Here is a 24095-nt window from a genome sequence, read left to right on the forward strand (position 1 = left end):
GAGACTTGTCCTTAAAATGTGTGTATGGACAGTGCCCTGGGCAGTGGGAGACACTCGGTGACAACTATACAGTGAAAGCCATAGGGCCTTGTTTGGGAAGTGCTTTTATGTTCCACGTGTCACGAGAATCTTATAATCTGATGCCCCAGAGACATGACCTTCCCATATCTTCCCAAGTTCATGTCTCATGCTTTGAATCCTGCACACGGAGGGGACTCAGTGTGGGAGGTGCGAGAAAGCTTTCAACTTTGTGGGATATCCCTTGTACCAAACAGAGGGTCTGGTCTGTCCTTGGACCAGAGAACAGACCCTGTTCTCATATCCAGGCCTAGAGCCTGGGTTCCATCTCCATCGCTCTCTCCTCTCCCCAGCGGGAACCTCTAACCATCACTTTGGGCGGACCCTGAGTCACCAGAACTGCAGGGAGTGTGTGCAGTTCCGACCCCACCTGTAGGGGGCACGTGTGGGACCAAGCGTGAGGATTGGACAAGTCTAGCCTTTAAAACCCACCCACCTGGGGCACCTGGCTGGCTCAGTCAGTTAAGTGTGGGACTCTGGATTTGGCTCAGTTCGTGATCTCTCGGTTTGTGAGATAGAGTGTCGGGCTCTGAGCTGACAGTGTGGAGCCTGCTTGCGATTCTCTCCCTCTTTCTCACTCTGCCACTCCCCTGCCCTCTCTCTCTCAAAATAAATAAACTGAAAAAAAAAAAAAAAAGACCCACTCCCCAAGCTGTGCCTGATTTGCTACAGCTCTGCCTGTTTTGGGGAACCCCTAGACCTATGGGGGTCACCTTGCTCCCACCCCACCTTTAGCCTACTTTTCTTTCCTAAGCCTCAGCCCTCCTAACACTTGGCTCTTAGGAAAGGATGAGGAGTTGGTGCTGTGGGTGAGCCTGGGAGCTCCTGGGGCGTAGCCTGCCTTTACCTTAGTTGAGTAGGACAGGCTCTTTCATTCTTTTTTCACACATGAGGAAAATGAGTTTGCAGAGCTGCTCAAAGTCACTGCATGGATAAGAGGCAGTGAGACATTCGGACCACGTCTGCCTGGCTCCATCGGCCCCCGGTGGCTCGGCCACGTAGGCAGGTGAGGAATCCTCGCTCTATGAGGGCTCTCGGGCCTCAGAATCCTCACCTCACCCCCAGCCCCACGCCCGTCTATAGGGCCTTATAACTTGTCAGAAGCAAATACCTTCTCTAAGCACATTTCAGTTCAGCGTCTTATATTCTCCAAGGTTTAGAAGGAGACTTAGAGATTATGTGGTTCAATGCAGTTTGGTTGTGTTTAGTGTTTTTTTTTTAAGTTTTAGTTTTGGAAGTGGGACATTATTTTTCAAGTAACATCTCTTGGTCTTTTAAAGACCTTTGTAAACTTTATGCCCATTTTTGTACAGACATCCTACCACACAGAACTTCAAATATTAAATGAAATACTCCACCTCCCCCATTTGATAGACTTCATATATGTACCTATATGTGTTAAATAGAACTGCATTTGACCACCTGACGTATTACATTTATAGACATTTGTTTTAACATTTATTCCAGTTATACAATTTAATTTTCATATTTTGGAGTTGATTTTCTTTTTCAACTCCCAAACGTGTTTGTGGGCCACTGAAAGCTGGGAGGTCCCAGGCGCGGTTCATTGATAAAGTAGCCTATATGCTATTTCCAGAACTTTAATATATTAAAGCAGATCAAATGACAGGGGGAGACTCAGCTGCCCCGCCCCTACCCCTCTCTTCCCCATGAGAGCTCCTGAGGTACCTTCAGATCCCAGGTGAGGCAGGCCAAGCCCAGAAAGGGCACGCATCGTTCCCAAGGTCACGGTGGAGAACTAGGACCCCAATACTAGGTCGTTTGACCTGCAGTCCAGTGAGCCGCTTTTACCACATCATCCTGTACAACCAAACTATATTTTAATGTTTATTTATTTTGAGAGAGAGAGCGAGCATGCATGAGCAGGGGAGGAGCATAGAGAGAGGGAGAGAGAGAGAATCCCAAGCAGGCTCAGCACTGTCAGGGCAGAGCCCAAAGCGGGGCTTGATCCAATGAACTGAATGGTGAGATCGTGACCTGGAGCTGAAATCAAGAGTCGGATGCTTAACCGACTGAGCCAGCCAGGCGCCCCTAAACCATGTTTTAAAAAGTAATCTCGGGGCGCCTGGCTGGCTCAGTCGGTTAAGCGGCCGGCTTCGGCTCAGGTCACGATCTTGCGGTCTGTGAGTTCGAGCCCCGCGTCGGGCTCTGGGCTGACGGCTCAGAGCCTGGAGCCTGTTTTGGATTCTGTGTCTCCCTCTCTCTCTGCCCCTCTCCCGTTTATGCTCTGTCTCTCTCTGTCTCAAAAATAAATAAACGTTAAAAAAAATTTTTTTTTTAAAGTAATCTCTACGTCCAGTATGGAGCTTGAACTCACAACTCCAAGATCAAGAGCCGCGTGCCCCACCAACAGAGCCAGCCAGGCGCCCCGCAACGAAACCATTCGTATCTACCACCTTTATCAAGCACTTAGGTGCTAGCAACAGCTTGCCAGTATTATTTCGCATTCACAACAGCTCTGAGGTCTATGCAGCTATGATTCCCATTTTACAGATGAAGAAATGAGTCCCAGAGAGGTTAGGTACTTGCCCTGCGCGGCTTAGTTACAAAGCAGCAGCGCCCGGACTCCAACCTAGGTCTGACTAGGTTTTGACTCTTTTCCCAAGGAGACCAAGATGCTACTTTCTCACTTTGTGCCATGAGTACAGTGTTTTCTAGAGGCGGCATGACACGTGATAACATGTGTCATCATTCTGACAGCTTGTGGGGAACGTGGGCTGGGATGTCCTTATGTTTTTACATTTTTCTCCCTTTTAATTTCTTAAAAAATTTTTTTTTAACATTTATTTTTGGGGCACCTGGGTGGCGCAGTCGGTTAAGCGTCCGACTTCAGCCAGGTCACGATCTCGCGGTCCGTGAGTTCTAGCCCCGCGTCGGGCTCTGGGCTGATGGCTCAGAGCCTGGAGCCTGTTTCCGATTCTGTGTCTCCTTCTCTCTCTGCCCCTCCCCCGTTCATGCTCTGTCTCTCTCTGTCCCAAAAATAAATAAATGTTGAAAAAAAAAATTAAAAAAAAAAAACATTTATTTTTGAGAGAGAGAGAGAGAGAGAGAGAGCATGAGTGGGGGAGGGGCAGAGAGAGAGGGAGACACAGAGCCCGAAGCAGGCTCCAGGCTCTGAGCTGTCAGCACAGAGCCCGACGCGGGGCTCGAACTCACAGACTGTGAGATCATGACCTGAGGTCGGACGCTTAACCGACTAAGCCGCCCAGGCGCCCCTCTCCATTTTAATTTCTAATCGGATAAACACCGATAGATATAACCCATATAAACAAAAGCTCTTTGGGGATCTTTAATTTTTAAGAGTATAAAAGGGTTCTGAGACCAAAACACGTGAGGGCCACTGAATCAAACGCTTACTTGTGGCAGCCTTGGTGAGGGGTCAGTGTTGGTCACACATGTGAGTGAAGACTGAATCCTGCCTTTTAGAGCCTCCTAGTCTCGAGCGAGGAGCCCACACAATCAGCGTTATGTGTTCCAATGAGGTATGTAAAGCGGAGATTAAATGGGTCATCTTGTCCAGGAGCTGAGGGGATGACAAAAGCTGTGAAGTGCTTCAAAGTAGGAAGATTTTATTTGTTTTATTTTTTACTTTTTAAAAACATTTTATCTATTTTATTTTTAATTTTTTAAACATTTATTCATTTTTTTGATAGAGACAGAGCACGAGTGGGGGAGGGGAAGAGAGAGAGGGAGACACAGAGTCCGAAGCGGGCTCCAGGCTCCGAACGGACAGCACAGAGCCCAACGCGGGGCTCGAACCCACGGACCATGAGATCACGACGCGAGCTAAAGTCGGACGCTCAACTGACTGAGCCACCCAGGCGCTCCTAAAAATATTTTACTTTTAAGTAATCTCTACACCCAACATGGGGCTCGAACTCACAACACCAAAATCAAGAGTTGCATGCTGTACCGACTGAGCCAGTCAGGCTCAGTAGGATTTTAAAGAATAGAGAAGAGGTGGGACTGGGCAAGGGGAACAGCATGTGCAAAGGCACAGAGGCAGGGAAGGACACATAGGTATTTGAGGACAGGAGCTGTTAAGCAAGTTGGGATATAGATTCCTGGGCATGACAAGGGCAGGTCTGTTCCTGACGTGAACCTCCCAGATTTTCTTGTTTCCAACCTTAGTGAAAATATTTACTTGTCGTTTGTGTGTCAGAGTATCACTGAGGTGAGAGGATCCTCTCCATCACTCTCTAACCTGCTATCCTGCTTTTCTTCACAACACCCTCACCACCTGGAATCACATTTCTACTTTATTTTAATTTTTTACGTTTATTTATTTTTGATAGACACAGAGAGACAGAGCACAAGTGGGGGAGGGGCAGAGAGAGAGAGGGAGACACAGAATCCGAAGCAGGCCCCAGGCTCCAAGCTGTCAGCTGAGAGCCCGACACGGGGCTTGAACCCACAAACCGTGAGATCATGACCTGAGGTCGGATGGCCAACCGACTGAGCCACCCAGGCGCCCCACATTTCTACCTTATAACTGTTTTCCCAGTGGGGCGACGCTTCCTGAGGGCAGGGACTTCTCCCTGGTTTTCATCACCAGGCCCTCAGGGCACAGAACAGGGCCTGACACAAAGCTCTCAAGAATCAGTAGAAGCAGGTAGGCTTCTCGAGACCTAGAGATAATCTCATGTCTTTTTAGCAGTTTTGCCTTCCCTGGGACACGGGCCTCACTTCTTCCTTTCTCAGGTCTTCCCTATGAGGAACCATGGGGCTGGACCAGAAGGGTGCTGACGAAGCTGAAGAGGCAGGCAGGCTTTGAAAGACTGCTCTGGGCCTTGTGGGCTCAAGAATGTTCGCTTACTCTCCTGCAGGCAGAAGGGAGCCATCAAAGGTCACTGCTTGGAAGGCCAAATGTTGCTTCTCAGCTCCCATTGTTGGACCCAGAGCTGGCTTCAGAATTACTCCGTATGCCGCCCCACCCCACCCCCGCGCCCCCATCCTACTGACCACAAGAGGGCAGCAGTGATGAGCCCCCATCCCTCCAAATGCTGCGGGCCTCAGGGTCAGGCTCTACCAATTGTTGCTTAAAAAAAAACAAAACAAAACCAGGGAGGGCCTATTCTCACACCTAAATGAATTGTCAGGGCCAGAATGTGCACCGGCATGAAAACATCGCACAATTGGACAGATTTTCACATTTATTGGGTACACATATGCAGGCACCGTGAGCCAGGTGGACAGCCGTGGCCTGCTCCCTTGAGCTCACAGCCTCCCAGTGGGGGCCGCAGCGGGGTGGGATGGAGTCCTGGTGGGGGCTGGGAGCAAGGAGGCAGGAGCCTGGGGCAGACCTTGAAGGGTGGAGACGCCAGGGGCCCATCCGAAACGCTTTCTCGATCTTTTCACAGGCGCTAGGTTCAGTGAAATTGTGCAAGCGCCTACTGGGTCTGGCTCTGTGATGTCACCAAGGGATCCCAAGGTGAACATGACAGGTATGGTCCCTACCCTCTCGGAGTTCGATGTTTAATTTGAGAGACAAATATTAAGTAACAGTGTGATCTGTACTGTGAGGGGCAAATGTAACACGGGAACCCACCTGGGTAGGGGTTGGGGGCGGCCCTGAGGCAGTTGTACTCGAGCTGAGATCTGAAGGCTGAGAGAGTCAGCCAGGAAAAGGGCTGCGGAGGAATGTTCCAGGCAGAGGGAGCAGTCTGGGTGAAGGCGGTGAGACAGGAAGGAGCCTGGCTAGCGAGAAAGACTGGTGTAATCGGAGCTTAGAAAGGGAGGCGGGGAGTGTCTGGAGGAGGCCAGGAAGGCAACAGGGGCCCAATTCTGCACGGGCATGTTAAGGCTATTTCGCAGATTGTGGAAGGCGTATTAAGGAACTTGGTCTGTAGCCAAACAGGGGGTTTGCGGCGGCCATGTAGTGACACAGATCGGATTTACTCTCTGGCTTTGCTCTCTGGTGGCAGACTGGAAAGCTGACCGGACTCCAGACAGGGGAGAGTGAAGGACGAGGTTCTGGGAGTCTGGGGCCTCTGGGGACGTCCAAGGGCAGGTGGGTGTGAGGGCCGGGAGGGTCACTAGGTCCTGAGATGACAGTTTTTCCAAATTTAGATCAGTCTCTTCCAGCGGAGGATACTAAGAAGGGCTGGGGGAAGCCAGGACCAGCCGAGAATTACAAGGCCTCGCCTCCGCAGCCTTCCTGGCCCATCCCTCACCATGAACCTGCAAAGCAGGCCGGCAGGAGTGAGCTCCACGTGCAAGACAGCGAAACTGGGGCCTGGGTGGGGGCAGTGGCTTGCCCGAAGACACGCAGTGAAACACAGGTAGAGGCAGAGTGGTACCAGGCCTCCCGAGTCCAGTCCTGGGCCCTCTGCATCGGGCCTGGGCCTCAGTCTTTGTCATTTCCATCCTGGGTCTCCTCCTCCTGGAGGGGCTCCAGGCAGCCCGGATCCCCACCCTCTTCCTTGGGCTCTGGTTGTCCAGAGTCTTCTCTAGGGATTCCATTCAAAGCTTCTACGGTAGCCTCCATCTTCTCCTTCAGATTCCGTTTGAAGAAGCCGAGCTGTAGGAAGACAAAAATTGAGTGAGCCACAGTCCATGGAACACTCTGGACGAGTCAGCCTCGGCAAAACATGAAAGCACCCTTAATGTTAATGAGTCACACATGCCACGGACGCGTGGTATCTGCCCCAGGGACAGGACAGGGGTCTCTGCCACACCCAGCTCCTGGCAATATGTTAAAAAGCTGTACGTTTAATAGTGCGTTCTTTAGGCTCATCAAAATGTCATGGAGCAATATTTTAGGTGGGCGATTTGACCATATCCAGTGATACTATTAGCGAGAGCCTGCTCTCTGTTGAAAGGTCAAAACATATATGTTCTTTGGCTCAGCCATTCCAGCTCCAGGAATTAATTTTTTTTTTTAATGTTTGTTTATTTTGAGACAGAGAGAGAGAGAAAGCATGGGTGGGGTGGGGGAGGAGCAGAGAGAGGGGAGAGAGAGAGAATCCCAAGCAGGCTCTGTGCGATCAGTGCAAAGCCCGATGAGGGGCTCCATCATATGAATTATGAGATCATGACCTGAGCCAAAATCAAGAGTCAGACATTTGGGGCGCCCGGGTGGCTCAGTCGGTTAAGCGGCTGACTTCGGCTCAGGTCATGATCTCACGGCTTGTGAGTTCGAGCCCCGCGTCGGGCTCCGTGCTGACAGCTCGGAGTCTGGAGCCTGCTTCGGATTCTGTGTGTGTGTGTGTGTGTCTCTCTCTCTCTCTCTGCCCCTCCCCCGCTCATGCTCTGTCTCTCTCACTCTCAAAAATAAATAAACGTTTAAAAAAATTAAAAAAATAATAATAAACATTAAAAAAAAAAAAAAGGTGGGGCATCCAGACAGCAAACCAGCCAAGTGAAAAAGCAAGAGGCAGATCTGATTGTGCAACACACACAGAGACATCAGGATATAATATCCAGTGGGAAATATAAGCTCCCAAGCAGTATATATGGTATTATTCCATTTGTGTTTTCTACACATATACATAGACACTGACTTCTCTCTTTTTCTCTTTCATGCTCATACATATACGTATGTTTAAACAACAAAATTAGACCCTGGAAGAATAGAAACAAAATGGTTGCTAATGACACCCCTCTGCGGGGTGCAACAGGGAGAAATTGATTTTCTGTGTTGTTTTCTGGACTATTTGAGGTTTTCATGTGGAACAGCTGCCCTCCGGCACTATTCACCTGCCTGCTCCTTCTTCAAATCCCAACTCAAATGCCTCCTCTCCTGGGAGGGCTTCCCGGACTCCCCCAGCCTAAGTGAGGCTCCAGCACCCAGGCCCCTGAGTGGGGCCCTTAGCAGGTGTGTTCCTGTCTGCCTCCCCCGTTAGACTGTGAGCTCCCCGAAGGCAATGTCTGTGGTACGTGCCCCTGTGTCTCACTGCCTGGCCCATGGTACGTGGGAAAACCCTCCTTCCCTAGGTACCCAGTCCTGGCTCTGCCAGTGCCTAGTGGAGGCTGGGGGAAAGTCTCACTTGCTCTTTGGGCCTCAGGAGTCCTAACTACAGAAGAGGGAGTAGGCTGAGGACGCTTTTAGCTTTAACGCTCCCTGATCTTGGTATTTTCTGCCCTTTCCCTAGCCTGGCTGTCTCAGTCATGCCCATTACTCCTAGAAGCTCCCACCTTGTAGAGTACCCCGAGAATCACCAGGAACAACAATAGTCCCCCAGTGCTGCTCAGCACGTAGACGTAGAGCATGTCCTTCTCATATACGATGTCCACCTTCATGATGACCTGGAGGAGGGGGGGAAAGGGGACCGTAGGAAGAAGGCTTTTCCACCTTTAATATTCTTGTGAAGGGCTAGGCCTTAGCAACTTCTGGTCAGGGTTGCTTCCTGACACTACTAGGCTCTGGCCCAGACACTTCCCTCCAGCGTGCACCCCTGTGCGGCCACCGGAGTGAACTGGTGAACTTGCACATGACCCACCTTCAGTGCTTAAATGGCTTCCCTTCGTCCCAGGATAAAATGCCAGAATCTCAGCTCAGCGTGCAAAGCCTCCAGAATCTGGCTTACGCTCACCTTGTTAGCCGCAGCGTCCCTTCTGCTGCTCTGAGCTTCCTGCTCTTCAACCTGCCTCGCCCACCCGCTCAACTGGGTGGCCTGGGCCCCACGCTCGCGACCCACGCTGCTCGGAGCGCTTTCCCGTCATGCGCAGAGTGGGTATGGGGTGGGTACCCTGGCTGAGCTGCCCGCAAGTTGACCTCCACCCGACACATCTCAGACAGGTGACCTCGGGGGCTGCTTGGCCACCAGTGGTGGTGGGGAGCCCCGGGCATCCACCAAGGCCCACGCCAAGGCTGACGGCTCTGATGGCCGGGAAGCTCTTCCCTGTGCCGAGCCCGGACCTCCCACGTGGCTGTCCCCCTTCTGGCTCTAGCTCTTCTAGCTCGACCCTGGGGCTCCTCAGATGCCCCTGCTGACCTCTGCTGCCGGGGCTTCTGAGGAGGCAGAGACATACCTGGGCCAGGGAGGCACTGTCGTCATACAGGTGGAAGTGCTTGCTGCTGTTGAAGGAGATGGAGAGAGAGCTACAGAGGCTGAGCATGGAGGAGGCCTGTGGGAGGGTGGGGGAGGGGTCAGGCCAGGGAGAACAAGGGCCGGGACCCACCGACGTCCACACCCCACCTCGACTCAGCGTGGAGAAGCTGAGGAGCATGGGACCCAGTGGGGTGCGCCACGGCCGCCGTGCTCTCTACCGTAGCGTCCTCACGGACCGCTCCCCGTGGCTGGAAGGAAAGTTTTCCTACGGAGAACCCAGAAGAACCATCCGCAGGCCCGTGAACACAGCCCGGCGAGTTTCAAACAAATCATGGTTCTCTTTCATCCGCCACTATGTAAATATCAGGGCTTTTCATCAAGGTAGTAAAGAAAAAGGCAGGAAGACCAGGTGGTGAGGAAGCCCACCCTTGAGCCGTCGAGGTCCCCCCACACCCCCTGGACCATGGTGTCTGCGGCCAGCAGGTGCTACCTTGATCTCCTCCACCAGCTCCATTGTCCCGATCACTTGGACGAGGATCTCCTGCTTGAACGTAAGTGGGCAGCGGAACTTGGCTTTGGGCAAACAAGGCTGCCAGGAATAGAGAGAGCAGCGGTCAGAGAGGCCCGTCTTCCCACCTACACTCTGCCAGCCCCGGCCCCAACCTCTGAGCCCGTGCCCCTGTACCTCAGCCACAGTGGGCAGCGTCTCCAGATCCTCACGGTGGCAGGTCACAGAAGGATCCTAGGAATGGTCTTCAGTTAGTCCAGAGCAGAGAGAGGACGCCGGCCCCTTAAGAACCTGGCTTCCTCCCCGCCCCCCTGCCCCTGCCCTCCCCCAGCCTCCTGGGGTGTGGCATCTCCCACAGTTCAGTCCCACTGGCTCTTGGCGGATTCAGAACTCACTGAGCCCAACGGGATTCGTCCACCCTCACACCCTACACATCCGTCCCCCTTTAGGAGCTCCCCGCCACAGACCTGGGTGTGTTGCCCTCCTCTGGGCAGGATCTGCACAGTCCACTCGTGTTTGATGGGCCCCTTGCTGTGTGACTCTGGTACCCCGACCAAGGCCTCCAGGGGGGGCACGTTGTGGTCATAGGGAGAAGGCTGAATCCTCACCTAGGACAGAGGACGAGGGGCTGCAGAGCCCTAAATGCCAGCCGCCCCCCAACTGCCACTCCAGATGCCATTCTCACGGGCTGAGCCCTGAGAAGCCATGCTCTGTCGGGCTTCACCCGGCCCCTGTCCTCAAAGCCTTACAGCGTGGGCTACGGGTGCCTCCGTGCTTTCTCCCGCGGGGCAGGCCCTTGCACATCCAGCAACGTACTGCTCCAATATCATTTTTGAAGGTCTGGCTGATCCCCTCAGCGGCAGGGCGGCTCCCCCCCGTGTGTATCTCCACTAGACTGCGTGCTTCCTGAGGGCAGCAGCTGTGGCTTATTTCGCTTGCAATTCCCTGCTGCTTGACACCCTACCTAGCATAGCAGGCCTCCAAAAAAGTCATTTTTTGAATGAATGACATTTAACAAGGATAGATGCAAAAATTATTTGCACGATGCAGATTGGGAAAGCCTCCTTTTGGCAAGGGCCTTGGTTTAAGAAACATTTCTTGAGTACCTTTTATATGAAAGAGCCGGGGTGCCTGGGTGGCTCAGGCGGTTAAGCGTCTGACTCTTGGTTTTGGCTCAGGTCGTGATTCTGTGGCTCATGGGATTGAGCCCCACGTCAGGCTCCACTGCACAGTACAGAGTCTGCTTGGGATTCTCTCCCCTCTCTCTCTGCCCCTCCCCAACTCATGCGCTCTCTCTCTCTCTCTCAAAATCAATAGACAAACTTAAAAAAAAAAAGAAAGAGCTATCTGTGCTAAGGCTGGAAGACCCAGATATGGACAAGAAAGTGACACAGAAATAGCACCAGTGAACGTCCCAGGGAGGTCAAGCAGGGAATCAGATGTCCAGTTTGAGAGGTTCTATCATTTATTCACTCAACAAACATTTGTGGACACTTGAAAAATATCAGTCAAATTAAATTGAAAAGGCCTAATGTCAGAGGCAGCGTTTGAATTTAACTGTGAAAGGTAGAGAGGAGTCAACCGGATGAAGACAGAGAAGGGCATCCAAAGAGAGAAAATGTAGCAGTTAGGGCAGCACCAGGGGAGTATGATGCGGCTGGAGGTGCGGTGCCTGGGGACAGAGATAGGAGGTACGTCTGGAAAGGAGACTCGGGATGAGACAGTGTGCCCGGAAAGGCTAAGGGCGAGAGATCAGGGGACCCTCGGCTAGGCAATGGGGAGTCATGGCAGGCAGGGAGACTCACTCACTGCAGGCTCAGAATGGAAAGGAGTAGGAAAGGCAGGTTGAGGTCCACACTGGGAGCCTGTGCCAACAGTCCAGTTGCAAGAAGACGAGGATCTGAGCCCGAGCAGTAGCGGGGGCAAAATAGAGAAGAGAATACAGAACGGAAGCTGAAGAGGCAGGGGCCCCAGGCACAGAGGAGGGAGAAATTCCCCCAGGCTTGGAAGTTTTGCTTGAGGGAAAGGGTGCCTTCGAGGGATTCTCAGCAAACCGGAGGTGACGCTGGCTTAGGAGAAAATGATACATTTGGTTTAGAACATGTTAAGACAAAGCATCAAGAGGAACCACTGCTCTCCTAGGTGTATATCCAAGAGTTTATGAAACACGTCTGCATCAAAACTTGTACAGGAACGTTCAAGCAGCGTTGTCTGTAATAGCCAAAAAGTGGAAGCCACCCAGATATCCACCGGTTGATGCGTGGATAAATCAAACGCGGCCTACCTTGCCCTGGAATATTATCTGGCAATAAAAATGAATGAAATACTGACACACGCTCCAATGTGGATGAACCTCGAAAACACTCTGCTAACTGAAAGAAGCCAGTCACCAAAGACCACATAATGGGGGCGCCTGGGTGGCTCAGTCGGTTAAGCAACTGACTTCAGCTCAGGTCATGATCTCACGGTTCGTGGGTTCGAGCCCCGTGTCGGGCTCTGTGCTGACAGCTCAGAGCCTGGAGCGGGCTTCAGATTCTGTGTCTCCCTCTCTCTCTGTCCCTCCCCTGCTCGTGCTCTGTCTCTCAAAAATAAACAAACGTTAAGAAAAATTAAAAAAAAAAAAAGACCACATACTGTATGATTCCTCCTCCACATAATACCCAGAACAGGCCAATCTATGGACAGAGACTAAAGTTGTGGTTGCCGGGAGCTGGGGGAGCGTGGGGCGAAGAGTGACTGCAAAAGGGGACAGGGCATCTTTCTGGAAAAAGGAAAATCTTCTAAAATTATACAGTGGTGTTAATAGTAGAGCTGGCATTTTAGCCTAGGCTGGGACTCCAGAGGCTGGAACTGGCGCGCTCTATCGCCTTCCTTGGATGACGGTGATGACGACAATGCCGACAGCAACCACGGTTGACTGGTCCCTCGTGGGTCAAGGGCTACGCAGGACACTTAACAAGCCTTTTCTTATTTGCTCCTTATAACGACCCCATACAGTAGATGCTATTAGCGTCCCCATTTTACAGATTGAAAACCTGACACTCAGAGAGGTTAAGTAAACTGCCCAAGGCCACACAGCTTTACATGGCAGAGCTTCAGAAAGACTTCAGGTCTGGCTGAGGCCTATGCTCCTAACCAGCCAGGGGAGAGGGAGACCATGAGGAAGAAGACCCCGTGGCCCAGCTGTCAAGCTCTCACTGGATTGCCATACCTGTCCAGTTTACTATAAACCTGAGCTGACCTCCTGGTGGCAAAGAGGGCCTAATGGGACAGTTTCAGGCAAGAGAGAATGATCCCCGGGGTGCCTGGGTGGTTCAGACGATTAAGCCTCTGACTTTGGCTCAGGTCACGATCTCATAGTTTGTGAGTTTGAGCCCACATCGGGCTCTCTGCTGTCAGTGCAGTCTGCCTGGGATTCTCTCTCTCTCCGCCCCTCTCCCACACTCTCTCCTTCTCTCTCAAAAATAAACAAACAGTAAGAAAAAAAGAGGGAGTGATCACCAACGTCCCGTGTCATGTTGGGTTGTAGTTAAAACAGAGACCGTTAGGGGCTTTGGCAAGAGTGCCAAGAGGGGCTGCGTGGTGGGTCAGGCGTCAGGGAGCCAAATGCAGAGTTTAAGATGCTGAGGGTGGTGAGGTGGACAGAGGCATCTAGCCCCGACAGAGAGATAAATGGGGTGTGTGTATGTGTGAGGGGAGCTCAAAGGGTTTGAGATGGCTCCCTGTGGAATGGCACAAGAATGGAAGCAGGCTTCCACAGTAGCTTGGGAATGTCAAGGCCACAGCCCAACACCTGCCTCAGCTATTAACGACCTCCACTTCCTGGGCATCACGCCAAGCACTCCATGAGGAGTAAGCAACCCACTTAAACCTCACGACACCTGGAAGTTCTCGTTCCAAACGCCATTTGTCACAGCGGGGAACAGAGGCATGGATAGTCAAGCCCTTGGCCCAAGGTCACACAGAGCTCGAGTGGTAGAGTTGGGGTTTGGATCCAAGCCTGTCCAAGTCTTTCCCACTATTCTGGTGGTAAAAGGACTCGTCTGCCCACCTCCGTAGGGAACCCAGAGCCATCCTGCTGAGCAGCACTAGAAACCAACTCAACTGGCCATTCTCAATGCAAACGGGCATCTGACCTCCCTGAGGGCCACGCTCCTCCGTTGTCATATCCAGGTGACATGACTGCAGCCTCTGTTCTAAGGGGGCTACCTGCCTGGGGTCCCTTTCCTGCTGGGTTCCTGCTCCAGCCTGCCCTGATACCAGTGCGGCCTTGGGTGAGACAGTTTCTCTTTGGGGCCTCAGTTTCCTCCCCAGAAAAACAAGAATGTTCTTGGCTTGGTCAATGCCTACTCCTCCTTAGAGTCCTTGAGCTTTAGACTCAGCGGCTGGCCTCCCTCTTCTTTGTTACCACAACAAAGATGTTATCACGGCACCAAGCATATGGCGTGAGAAGCGACACATCGTTAACTTAGAGGTTAAACACATGGATTTGGGCATTCAAACATGTGCTCGAATCTGACCTTTCCTCCTTATGAGCTGTGTAACCTGGCAAGTTACTTGACCTCTCTGTGCTGTAGGATTTCTCATCCGTAAAATGCGAGTGGCAACGCCTCTTCCTCAAGGGTTGGTGGAAGATCACAGGGGGGTCGCATATATAAAGCACCAGGCCCAGAACTTGGGTTGGGTGAGCGGTCAGGGGCTCCGATTTACTTATGGCTGCCCCAGCACCTAGCAAAGTATCTAAACTAGAACAGTGGCTCATTAAACGGGGGAATGAAAAACTAGGTTCTCTCTCAGAGCGCTTCTCCCAAGTGCTGCGATCCCACAGACCATCCGTCCGGGTGGCGGTGGAAAGGAGCTGCTGAGTGTGTCGCTACTGGAAGCGTGTGAGGCTCTACCGGAAGGATCACGGGATGAGGTGGAGGGCGCTGGGTTTGCTGAGGATCGGGCCATGTCCCGCTGGTCTCTGCAGCCTCGGTCCCCAGGGTGGGGCTGACAAATGTGTGGCCCAGAAGGGCCTTTTCACACGGGGGCTCCTACCTCGTAGATGTGTTTGGCATGGCGGATCTTGGGACCCTTGGGGGTGAAGTTGACATACAGTGTGGAGTTTTCCTGGCTGTGGAGAGAGAAGAGCAGAAGTAGAAAGTGGAGATGTCGACAGCCCCGTTTCCAGAAAAGCAGGGGCCCCGGGCCAGGGGAAGCCTCTGCGCTACCAGGCCTTGGGCTAGCGCTCTCATAGGCATGACCCCCCGTGACCCTTCCAGCATTCTGCTGTTTCCCTTGGGAAAGTAAGGCTGGTGGGAGGGGTCAGTCTGTTGCCCCGCATCCTGAGGCAGCGGGACGGGGCCGGAACCCAGGTGGATGTGCCTTTGGAGCTGCATTCTCCCTGCTCCATGGGGTTCCCCGCCCCCCTTGAGGGTCTCCACTGTCCTCTGGGTTCTTCATCTCCTGCATAACAGCACAGCCTCTGGCTTCCTCTCCACCCGATCCTTCCAGGGACCTTCTAACGTCACTGTCTGATCCTGCCACCCACCTACTCAGAATCTGCCACTGGCTCCCTGCTGCCCACGAGGGTCGGGTCCAAAGCCTCCCATGTCCAGGCCTGCCCACTTCCCAGCCTGCCTGCTCACCAGGCCCCACGCATACCTGCCGTCCCCTGAGCCTGCACACTCCCTACTCCTCAAATCCACCCCACTGCTTGCTGCTTCCTTTGCCTGGGCTCTTCTTCCTGCTGGACCATCGTTCCTCCTCCTTGGCCCTTATCTGATCCCCTCATTCTCCAGACTCCAGTTCAAGCCCCTACCTCCTCCATGAACCCTTCCATCTCTCCTCAACCCACATCATCTTTCCTGGCTCTAATTTCACACGACACTTCAGACAGTATCATTGTGTTTGGCATTTATGTTCAAAGCACCAGAGACGTTGGCTCGGTCACTGTCCCTGTCCTTCTCACTGAGCCAACCTGAGAAAGTTCCTCTGCTTTTCTGGCTTCGTCCTCTTTTCTGTAAATGAGAAAATCCAACTAGTGATCCCCATGGGTCACTCCTGTTATATATAACCTCCTGAGACTCACTGACTCTGTGTGCATACGAGCTTGGCCTCTCCTACCGGACTAGGAGTTCTCTGTGGGCAAGAGCCACTGTGAACACCTTGTCCTAATCTCTTCCAGCATGTCTGACCCCCCAGGATGGGAGGGCATCCAGCACAGGGTTTTGGAGTTGGACAGACCCAAGTTCAGAGGGTTCATCAGTGCTTCCTAGCTGTACGCCTCTGGATGAGCTCCTCCCTTCTCTGATGATCCTGTTTGTTCATCAGTAAAGTGGAGAGAGGCGTGGCTGCCTCATGACACGTTGAAAGTGTTGAAAGCTTGGTGGGGGGGAGCCCCAGCTGCACAGCGCAGCCGGCACAGCATCTGACATAAGGTCAGCACTCGCTGTGCCTTTTCTCCCATCAGTAAACCGCTGATCTGACTCAGAACTCTTAAAGGGCCTCCACTCTTGTGGGTGTTGAAAACCGTCAGGGTTGTGGCTGGAATCAGTTCTAATTACTCCTGGCGGGGGGGCCCTAGAGAAGGAGGGGGCTTTGAGGGAGGGCCCTGGGAGGCTGAGGCGGGGAGGACAGTGCTGGCCGGCTGCTCAGGACTTACTCCTTGGTGAGGATGTTGATGGGGTACAGGACTGGGATGCTGGTGGTGGCAGAGTTGTCCTCCAAGAGGTCTGACTCCTCATTGTCACTGTGTTGGGGCGAGGCAGAGGGCAGTGTTAGGAAAAGGGCTTGGCCAGGGCCAGGCGGCAGTCTGAGAGCGAGCGGGGCAGGTACGCTGGCGGGGGTCCGGCGGGGGCCTGCTCACCAGTTCACACTGGCGTGCAGCTCGACAAAGTCCCCCCAGGAGCTGTTCAGCAGCTTGTGGAACATCACCTGGATGGCAACCTGGCAGGGGAGGAGAGGGGAATGAAGCACCTCACGGCCCCCACGCCCAACTGCTGTAATAATAGAGACCACTGTTACCCCTGAAAATGGTGCTTTATCCCCATTGCACAGATGAGGATACAAAGTTCCAAATGGTTAAGTCACGTGTGTAAGGTCATTCGTAACCCAACCCCAGGTTTGTCTGATTCCAAAGTCCAGGCTGTTATTCCATTGGGGTCGGACCTGGGGTGAGTCCGTCTTTACCATTACCTGCACCCTTCCCTCCCCACATGAGCTCACAGCCCCTTGGTGGCTTGGTTCTTGGGGGCCTGAAGCACTCACCAAGGTGCCCGCTTTAAAGATCGGAGAGCTCACGTTGCAAGAGAGGGTCCTGGTCAGAAGCTTGGATTCCTGAGGAAGCTCCTCGCAGCTCACAGGTATCTGGCTGTGGGGCTGCATGTGAGAAAAGAAAGAACAAACTGAGTGGGCCAGGCCACCAACCCTCTGGGCCCACGGTCCCCAGCGGTGTCCCTACCAGGGCACATTCTCAGAGAGGTGGGGCCAAAGTTTAGTTCAAAGATGTTCACTGCACCAGTATTTGTAATCATGAAAAACTAGAAGTGATCAAATAGTTCAAAGAGATAGGAATGGTTCCGCGTGTTGCACAATCACAGGAGAGGATACAGTGAGATTGTTAAAACGCTACTACATCCACACTGTCAGCAACCATTTTTATTTATTTATTTTTTAAATGTTTATTTATTTTGAGAGAGAGAGAGAGAGAGAGAGAGAGAGAGAGAGAGAGGAAGGGGCAGAGAGAGAGGCAGAGAGAATCTCCGCACCGGCAGCACAGAGTCCGACACGGGGCTCCAACTCACGAACCGTGGGATCACGACCCAAGCGGAAATCGAGAGTCAGACACTTAACCAGCTGAGCCCCCCAGGTGCCCCGTCGGCAACCTTTTTAAAAATGAGCTTGCTCCTGGGCTAAGCAGCGTAAAACCAGTCATCTTCATCATCTGTGAGGACAGATTTCAGCCTCAGATTGGGAATGGAATTAGACAGGGAAATAGAGACTTGGGGAAGTTCAGTGACTTCCCCAAGTCCCACCACAGGGCAGAAATCTAGAAGAAATCTGAACACAGGTCTGTCTGACTCCAGATCTCAAGTTCTTAATCACTCTACTAGATGACCCTTCCGGAAGCATTTAATGTGTCTGTATAAAGAATAATTCAAATGTCCAACAGATGACCGGATAAACAAAATATGGTCTATCCATACAATGGAATATTGTTCAGTCTTAAAAAGAAAGGAAATTCACCCATGTTTTCACATGGATGAAACTCACAAGCACTATGCTAAGCGAAGAAGACAGACACAAAAGGACAACACCATATGATTCCACTTCCGTGAAAAATGAGAACAGGCAAATTCATAGAGACGGAAAGTAGATTAAAGGTTACCAGGGACAGGGAGTGGGAAGGGGGAATTATTGCTTAACAGGTCTACAGCTTCTGTTTGAGATGATAGAAAAGTTCTGCAAACAGATGATGGTCGCACAACATTGTGAATGTACCTAATGCCACTGACTCGTATGCTTAAAAAGGCTTAAGATGGTACATTTTCTATTACATATATTTTACCACAGTAATTTTTTTTAAACATGGAGGAAAAATAACCATATGGAAAACAAAATGCCAATTAGTTAAAACAAATATAGAGTGAATAAATATACAATGTAATTTGTACCTACGTGTATAGATAGATACATAGAAGAATAAACATCGAAATATTAAAAGTAGTAAGTGCTGAGTTAGAATAGGTGATTGTTTTCTCTAAACTGCTGTGTGGTTTCCAACCTTCTGTGGTGATCATGTATTATTTCTTTTTAAAAATTTTTTTTTTCAACGTTTTTATTTATTTTTGGGACAGAGAGAGACAGAGCATGAACGGGGGAGGGGCAGAGAGAGAGGGAGACACAGAATCGGAAACAGGCTCCAGGCTCCAAGCCATCAGCCCAGAGCCCGACGCGGGGCTCGAACTCACGGACCGCGAGATCGTGACCTGGCTGAAGTCGGACGCCTAACCGACTGCGCCACCCAGGCGCCCCTCATGTATTATTTCTATGATAATAATTAAAAAAATAAAATTGTGCTTAAAACAAGTTAAAAAAATTTTTAAGTTTATTTATTTATTTTGAGAGAGACAGAGACAGTGCGAGTGGGGGAGGGGCAGAGAAAAGGGAGAGAGAGAATCCCAAGCAGGCTCCAAGCTGCCAGCACAGAGTGCGTCATGGGGTTTGAACTCACGAACCTGTGAGGTCATGCCCTGAGCCAAAACCAAGAGTCAGGTGCTTAACCACTGAGCCACCCAGATGCCCCTAAAACAACTTTTAAATACAGGCCAAGAGGTGCCTGGGTGGCTCAGTCGGTTAAGTTCCTGACTCTTGGTTTCAGCTGAGGTCATGACATCATGGTTCATAAGATCAAGCCCCGCGTCAGGCTCTGTGCTGACAGTGTGGAACCTGCTTGGGATTCCCTCTCTCCCTCTCTCTGCCGCTCCCCCGCTGTGTTCTCTCTCTTAAAATAAATAAATAAACATTAAAATAAAATAAAATAAAATAAAATAAAAATAAAACGATCCAGGCCATCCTGCAAAAACACTTTGGTCACCTTTAGGAGGCAAGGATTTTGAGTTTACTGTATCTATGCACACCTTCTTGGTCACCAGATCCATGAGCTTGTGTCACACTCTCCATTCCATGTGACCCCCTCACTAACCCTGCGGGTGTCCCCAGCCTCACTGATGGTGGAATCTGAGGCACACAGAGGGTGAACCTTGTGTCACAGGCACACAGCTGGAGGGTGGTCATCAGGCTGAAAAGTTGGATGTGCCCCTAAACATTCTGCAGGCCAGCTTTGGCCTCTCTTTAGGCTGTTTTGTCTGCCTGCCTGAGGCTCCTTGAGGGGAGCAGAAGCTGCAGGGACCAGTGCGGGTGCTCACCTCGAGTATCTCTACTTTGCGGAAGGAGAGTCCCTGGGGGAAGCTCAGGTTGAGCTGGACCCAGTAGGCATCTTCTCTCAAGTTACTCAGCATCAGCTCTACGGAGAGGCTGGCAGAGGGCGTCAGACGTAGGACTCTGGATCTGGGGGCAAGACCAGAGAAAAGTTACAGGGACCAAGGTGAAGGAAGCAGGGTCATAGGCAGGGGCTTTCAGAACGCAGCGATCTGCTAGGCTAGAAAAAACGAATACACAAAAACCAGCTCTTGTGCACAGGCTTTAAGTGGTGTGACCTTGTCTAATCCTGCCAGGAGTGCACCAGGCACGTGAATTTCTCAGAGAGGGGGCTAAGCCCCAGAGGACAGATCTAGTGAGTACAGATGGGGGTCTTCTGACTCGGAGCCCCCTATCCTTTCTGGCACATGAGCTGCCTCAGGAAAACACCAGGTGGAACAGGAGGGTCCGGGGGGCTGGAAGCCTCACCTTGCAGGGGAGAAGGACAGCTTCAGGTTCGCCTCACACTCCTTGTCCTCCCCGCAGTTCTTCTCAAAAGGGATCTGAAAGGCCAAGAAGAAAGACTAGGACGCTCAGGCCCCAGACCCATTGGGGAGGGACCCTGGCCTCTCCGGCTGCCCCTTGTCCCTGCTTACCTCCTTGGTCTCTGCATGCGGTAAGGGTCTCAGGATGGGCTGAATGTCCTGGCCCTGCTGAGCATGGAGTGGTGGGAAGGCCGGGAGATACGACAGGTTAGTTGAGGCAGCAGAACTCTTGGAGGAGTGCTGGAAGGAGGGCTCAGGGCTTGGGGCTCAGCTGGGTTGGCTTGGCTGGCCCCTCCTAGGAGCCAACGCCTGCCCCAGGGGGACCTCACCCTTCTGACTTGGCCCAAGGCCACCCTGTGCAGCCCTCGGGCAGCAGCTCCTTGAGGAAAGCCGAGGCTCAGGGTGTCCGTTCTCCTGAACAGGAGATCTTGGCCTTGACACAGCAGCTCCAAAGCTCCTCCCAGCCCATCTCCTTCCCTGGGCTCGCCTGCCTATGACTAGCTCTTACTGTGCTTCTCCTCTGCGAACCCCATCTCCCTGCTGAAAAGTTCCATCTCTTCTCAGATCAAGGCCAGTTTTCCCCAACATTTCCAGGGCTTCTGCTCTGGGCCAGGCCCTGTTATGGGTACCGGGTATACACCAGAGGACAAAACAGACACACTGCACTGCTGTGCCCCCAGTCTGGTGGGAGAAATGACGTGGCATCTTCAAGTGTTTGATGGGACAGATACAGGTATATTCAGAGCATGTAGAAGCGAATCCTACCCCCGACATGGGGATCGGGGAAGCTTCCTGAAGAAACAGATCTCAACTGAAATCTAAAGGATGGGCAGGAGAGAGCCAGACGAAGAGAATGGAGAGGGGCAAGAATGGACAGCCCCACACAAAGGCACAAGGCAGGAGGTTGAGCCTGCGCACGTGACAAGAAGATGCTCAGACGAGCCGCTGTGCTGTGTGTCGGGGGCAGGAGATGGAAGCAGGGTCTAGGTTCCCCTGGGCCTTGCAAGCCACGATCGAAAGTTGGGACTTTGTCCTGAGGGTAATGGGGTCATAGAAGTGTTTATGAGTTATAAGCTGAATGCTCTAGAAAGACTCCAGCCTCCACTTGCAGGCCCCCCGCCAAATAACCACCAGACTCCTGAGTCCCGGCAGCTTCTGCTGACTGCTCCCACCCACGCTCAACACAGATTCCTGCTACCCACTAGACTGCAGCCAGTCCCCAAATGGGCATTCTGGGTCTCTGTCTTGCTCAGTTGTCCTTCTACCAGAAGCTAAGCCCACCTCCGCATTTCCCTTGAACGTACCACTGTACCTTTCCTTATGCTGTTCCCTTTGCCTCTCCTCAATCCACCTACCCAAAAGGCTACTCATTCTGAAAGACCCAGAAACAATGACGCTCCCCCCAGGAAGCCTTTCTTGTCAACTCTGGGCTCAGGTCTCTTTTTTCCCCTGAGTTCCTACTCCACACAGCTTGGCTTAAAAAAAAAATTGGGGCGCCTGGGTGGTGCAGTTGGTTAAGCGTCAGGCTCTTGATCTCAGCTCAGGTCATGATCTCATAGTTCATGAGTTCAAGCCCCGCATCAACTCTGGGCTGATGGTGTGAAATCTGCTTGGCATTCTGTCTCTCCTTCTCTCTGCTTGTGCTCGAGTTCTCTCGCTTGCTCTCTCAAAATATATAACTTAAAAAAAAATAGTGTCAACGGCACAGACTGCTGGCTGTCTCCATACATCCTTCCTCACTATCTGCCCTTAAAATAGAGCCTCCACTTTTTATCTGGTCATATGGCCACCTGGACAGGAGACTCTGTTTCTCCGTCTCCCTTGCAGTTAGGTGTGGCCATATGACCAATTTCTGACCAATGAGATGTAAATGAAAGCATCATGTGGATTTCCAGGAACTAGTCTTTTTTTGTTTATTTTTGAGAGAGAGAGAGAGAGAGAGAGAGCGCGCGCGCGAGCATGAGTGGGGGAGGAACAGAGAGAGAGAGGGAGACAAAGAATCTGAAATAGGCTCCAGGCTCCGAGCTGTCAGCACAGAGCCTGATGTGGGGCTCGAACCTACGAACCACGAGGTTATGACCTGAGTTGAAGTCAGACACTTAACCGACTGAGCCACCCAGGTGCCCCTCAGGAACTAGACTTAAAGGGAAGGGGTGTGCTCTTCTACCCTTTCTAGTGAGCCGTGCTCCCAAAACCCACAAGCTCAGGCATCTTTACTGCCTGTGCTCACACTACGCCATCTTGCTGAATGCCCACCCCCCTTCTCTAGCTGGGGACGTTAAGGATCCCGTCTTGTGGGAAGACTTTCCATATCCCCCTAACATGTGGCGTGAGATTGTACCGCCACCCTGTATCTAACTTTACCACAGCCTTATCACAGCATGTTGTAACTGTCTGTTGACTTGTCTGGCCTCCAGAGCAGACTGCGAACCCCTTCCGGGGAGGGACCATGTTTTGTCTACTCCGGTGGAGCTCGTGCCCCGAATAGGGCTTAGCACAGGCAGGTGCTCAAGCAACTTCCCTTAAGTGCATGATGAGCGTCTGGTGGGCGGGGGCTTTAATTTTGGTGAGCACGTCACCGTCCTCATCAGATCTCAGGAGAGTGAGCGTGCGTGGGGGAGCGCTCGGTGCATGCTGCCAAAAGCCACGAGAAAGAGTGCACTTAGCAGCCACCGCGCTCCAGCTCTGAAGAGGCCTCATAAGGTCGGGACCTCTTTTACAGATGGGGACACAGTCCCAGAGAGGGATGGAACCTGCTCATATGTGCTCATGCCAGGAAAAACCAATCCACATCCTCAGGCTGGGGGGCCCAGGCTCTTTCCACCAGACCCTGCTGCCTTCAGACAGAAGCTAAACCACTGAGTGTCAAGGATTTGAGGACATGAGATCTGGCCTTGGCCCCGGGTAGGGAGTATGCGGTCCGGCAGATGAGGGTAGATACTGTTTTCCTCTTCTTTGACACCATGACGACACCCCAATTTGGCTTTGAGGGAACTACCTGCTCTCAACTGGATATGCTCGGGTGGGAAGGCGGATCAGGGCGCCCTGTCTTCCCACGAGTAAGGCCAGGCAGGGTGCCGTGTCCCCCCTCGAGTGTACACTTTGAGCAGCGCTAGGGGCCTGGTGAGGTGTAAAGCTGACGCTTGGCAGGGACCTGGAGCAGATTCACCGAAGGGGCCATGCCCTGAAGAGTCCATCCATTATCCCTTCCCCTCAAGAGCCCCTGGCGCCTCCACCCTGGCTCCCTTTCTTCCCAGTCTTGAATGGCCAAATACAAGCTCCCATACGTTCCCTTCCTGCTGAAGTGAGCTGTATTTGGTTTCTATTACTCAAAACCAAAGACTCCTCTATGATACAGTCTTGCTAAACTGAAATTCTCCTCTCCCCAGTTTCCTATCAATTCCCCTAGGTGATCTCTTCTTACCAGCCATTGGTCCCTTGGTGTCCCTTCTTCTTCCCGGAGAGAGAAATTTAGGGAGACGTTGATGGGAGAGATGAGGTCTTGAATGCACACCTGAGGGTGATGAGAATACCACCTGTGTTGTGAGTTTAACCTTCCAGTTAAATGCTCACCTTGCCCATTCTTTACAAATGATGAGATTCCAGTATCTGGTGTTTATAAAGTCCGGGGTCACTTCTCAGCACAAGTGTCACCCTCAGCCCCAATTCCCATGGCAGACATCACTAATCAACCACCCCACTTTTCCCACTGAGTCCTGACCAAAGCCCCTGAATCTCTGCCAGGCCACTCTAGGCAGTCATTATCGAAGTTTGCACAAGAAAAGAATATTCTAGAATAACTAGAATATCCTAGTTCCTCAAGAACAGGGCTGGGGCTCGGCCTTTTATGTTATTACTGGTCCCTCACAGTGGCACTTTGTAAGCACTCAAATCATCTTCACCTGAATTCCTACCAACCCGAAGATGTAGGCATTATTATTCCCACATTAGAGATGAGGAGAATGAGGTCAAAAGAGATGACCCAAGTTTCCTAAGGACTAGCACTAGGAAGTGAGCCCAAGTCCGTCCAATTCCCAAGCCTAAGGT

The 24095-nt window shown here is 52.0% G+C and overlaps 1 protein-coding gene across 3 annotated transcripts in view; it reads right to left on the bottom strand.

The window, feature by feature from the left end:
• Positions 1–5239: 5239 nt before the first annotated feature.
• ITGAL (integrin subunit alpha L) overlaps positions 5240–24095 on the bottom strand; it is a 43142-nt gene continuing 24286 nt past the window's right edge. Inside the window, exons 18-31 of one of the 3 annotated variants that reach the window (XM_043560053.1) lie at positions 23473–23562; positions 20160–20216; positions 19993–20066; positions 19512–19653; positions 16852–16962; positions 16451–16530; positions 16247–16333; positions 14641–14716; positions 10068–10208; positions 9778–9834; positions 9583–9681; positions 9073–9168; positions 8236–8346; positions 5240–6619 (exon numbers count right to left, since the gene is read on the bottom strand). In XM_043560053.1, coding sequence (XP_043415988.1) covers positions 6446–6619; positions 8236–8346; positions 9073–9168; positions 9583–9681; positions 9778–9834; positions 10068–10208; positions 14641–14716; positions 16247–16333; positions 16451–16530; positions 16852–16962; positions 19512–19653; positions 19993–20066; positions 20160–20216; positions 23473–23562 — 1395 coding nt within the window. In that variant the 3' untranslated portion in view covers positions 5240–6445. Of the gene's footprint in view, positions 6620–8235; positions 8347–9072; positions 9169–9582; positions 9682–9777; positions 9835–10067; positions 10209–14640; positions 14717–16246; positions 16334–16450; positions 16531–16851; positions 16963–19511; positions 19654–19992; positions 20067–20159; positions 20217–23472; positions 23563–24095 lie in introns of those variants that run through there. The other 2 variants (XM_043560054.1, XM_043560055.1) reach the window with 2 other exon arrangements.

Source organism: Prionailurus bengalensis, chromosome E3 (genome assembly GCF_016509475.1).
Source record: "Prionailurus bengalensis isolate Pbe53 chromosome E3, Fcat_Pben_1.1_paternal_pri, whole genome shotgun sequence".
Classification (NCBI taxonomy): domain Eukaryota; kingdom Metazoa; phylum Chordata; class Mammalia; order Carnivora; family Felidae; genus Prionailurus; species Prionailurus bengalensis.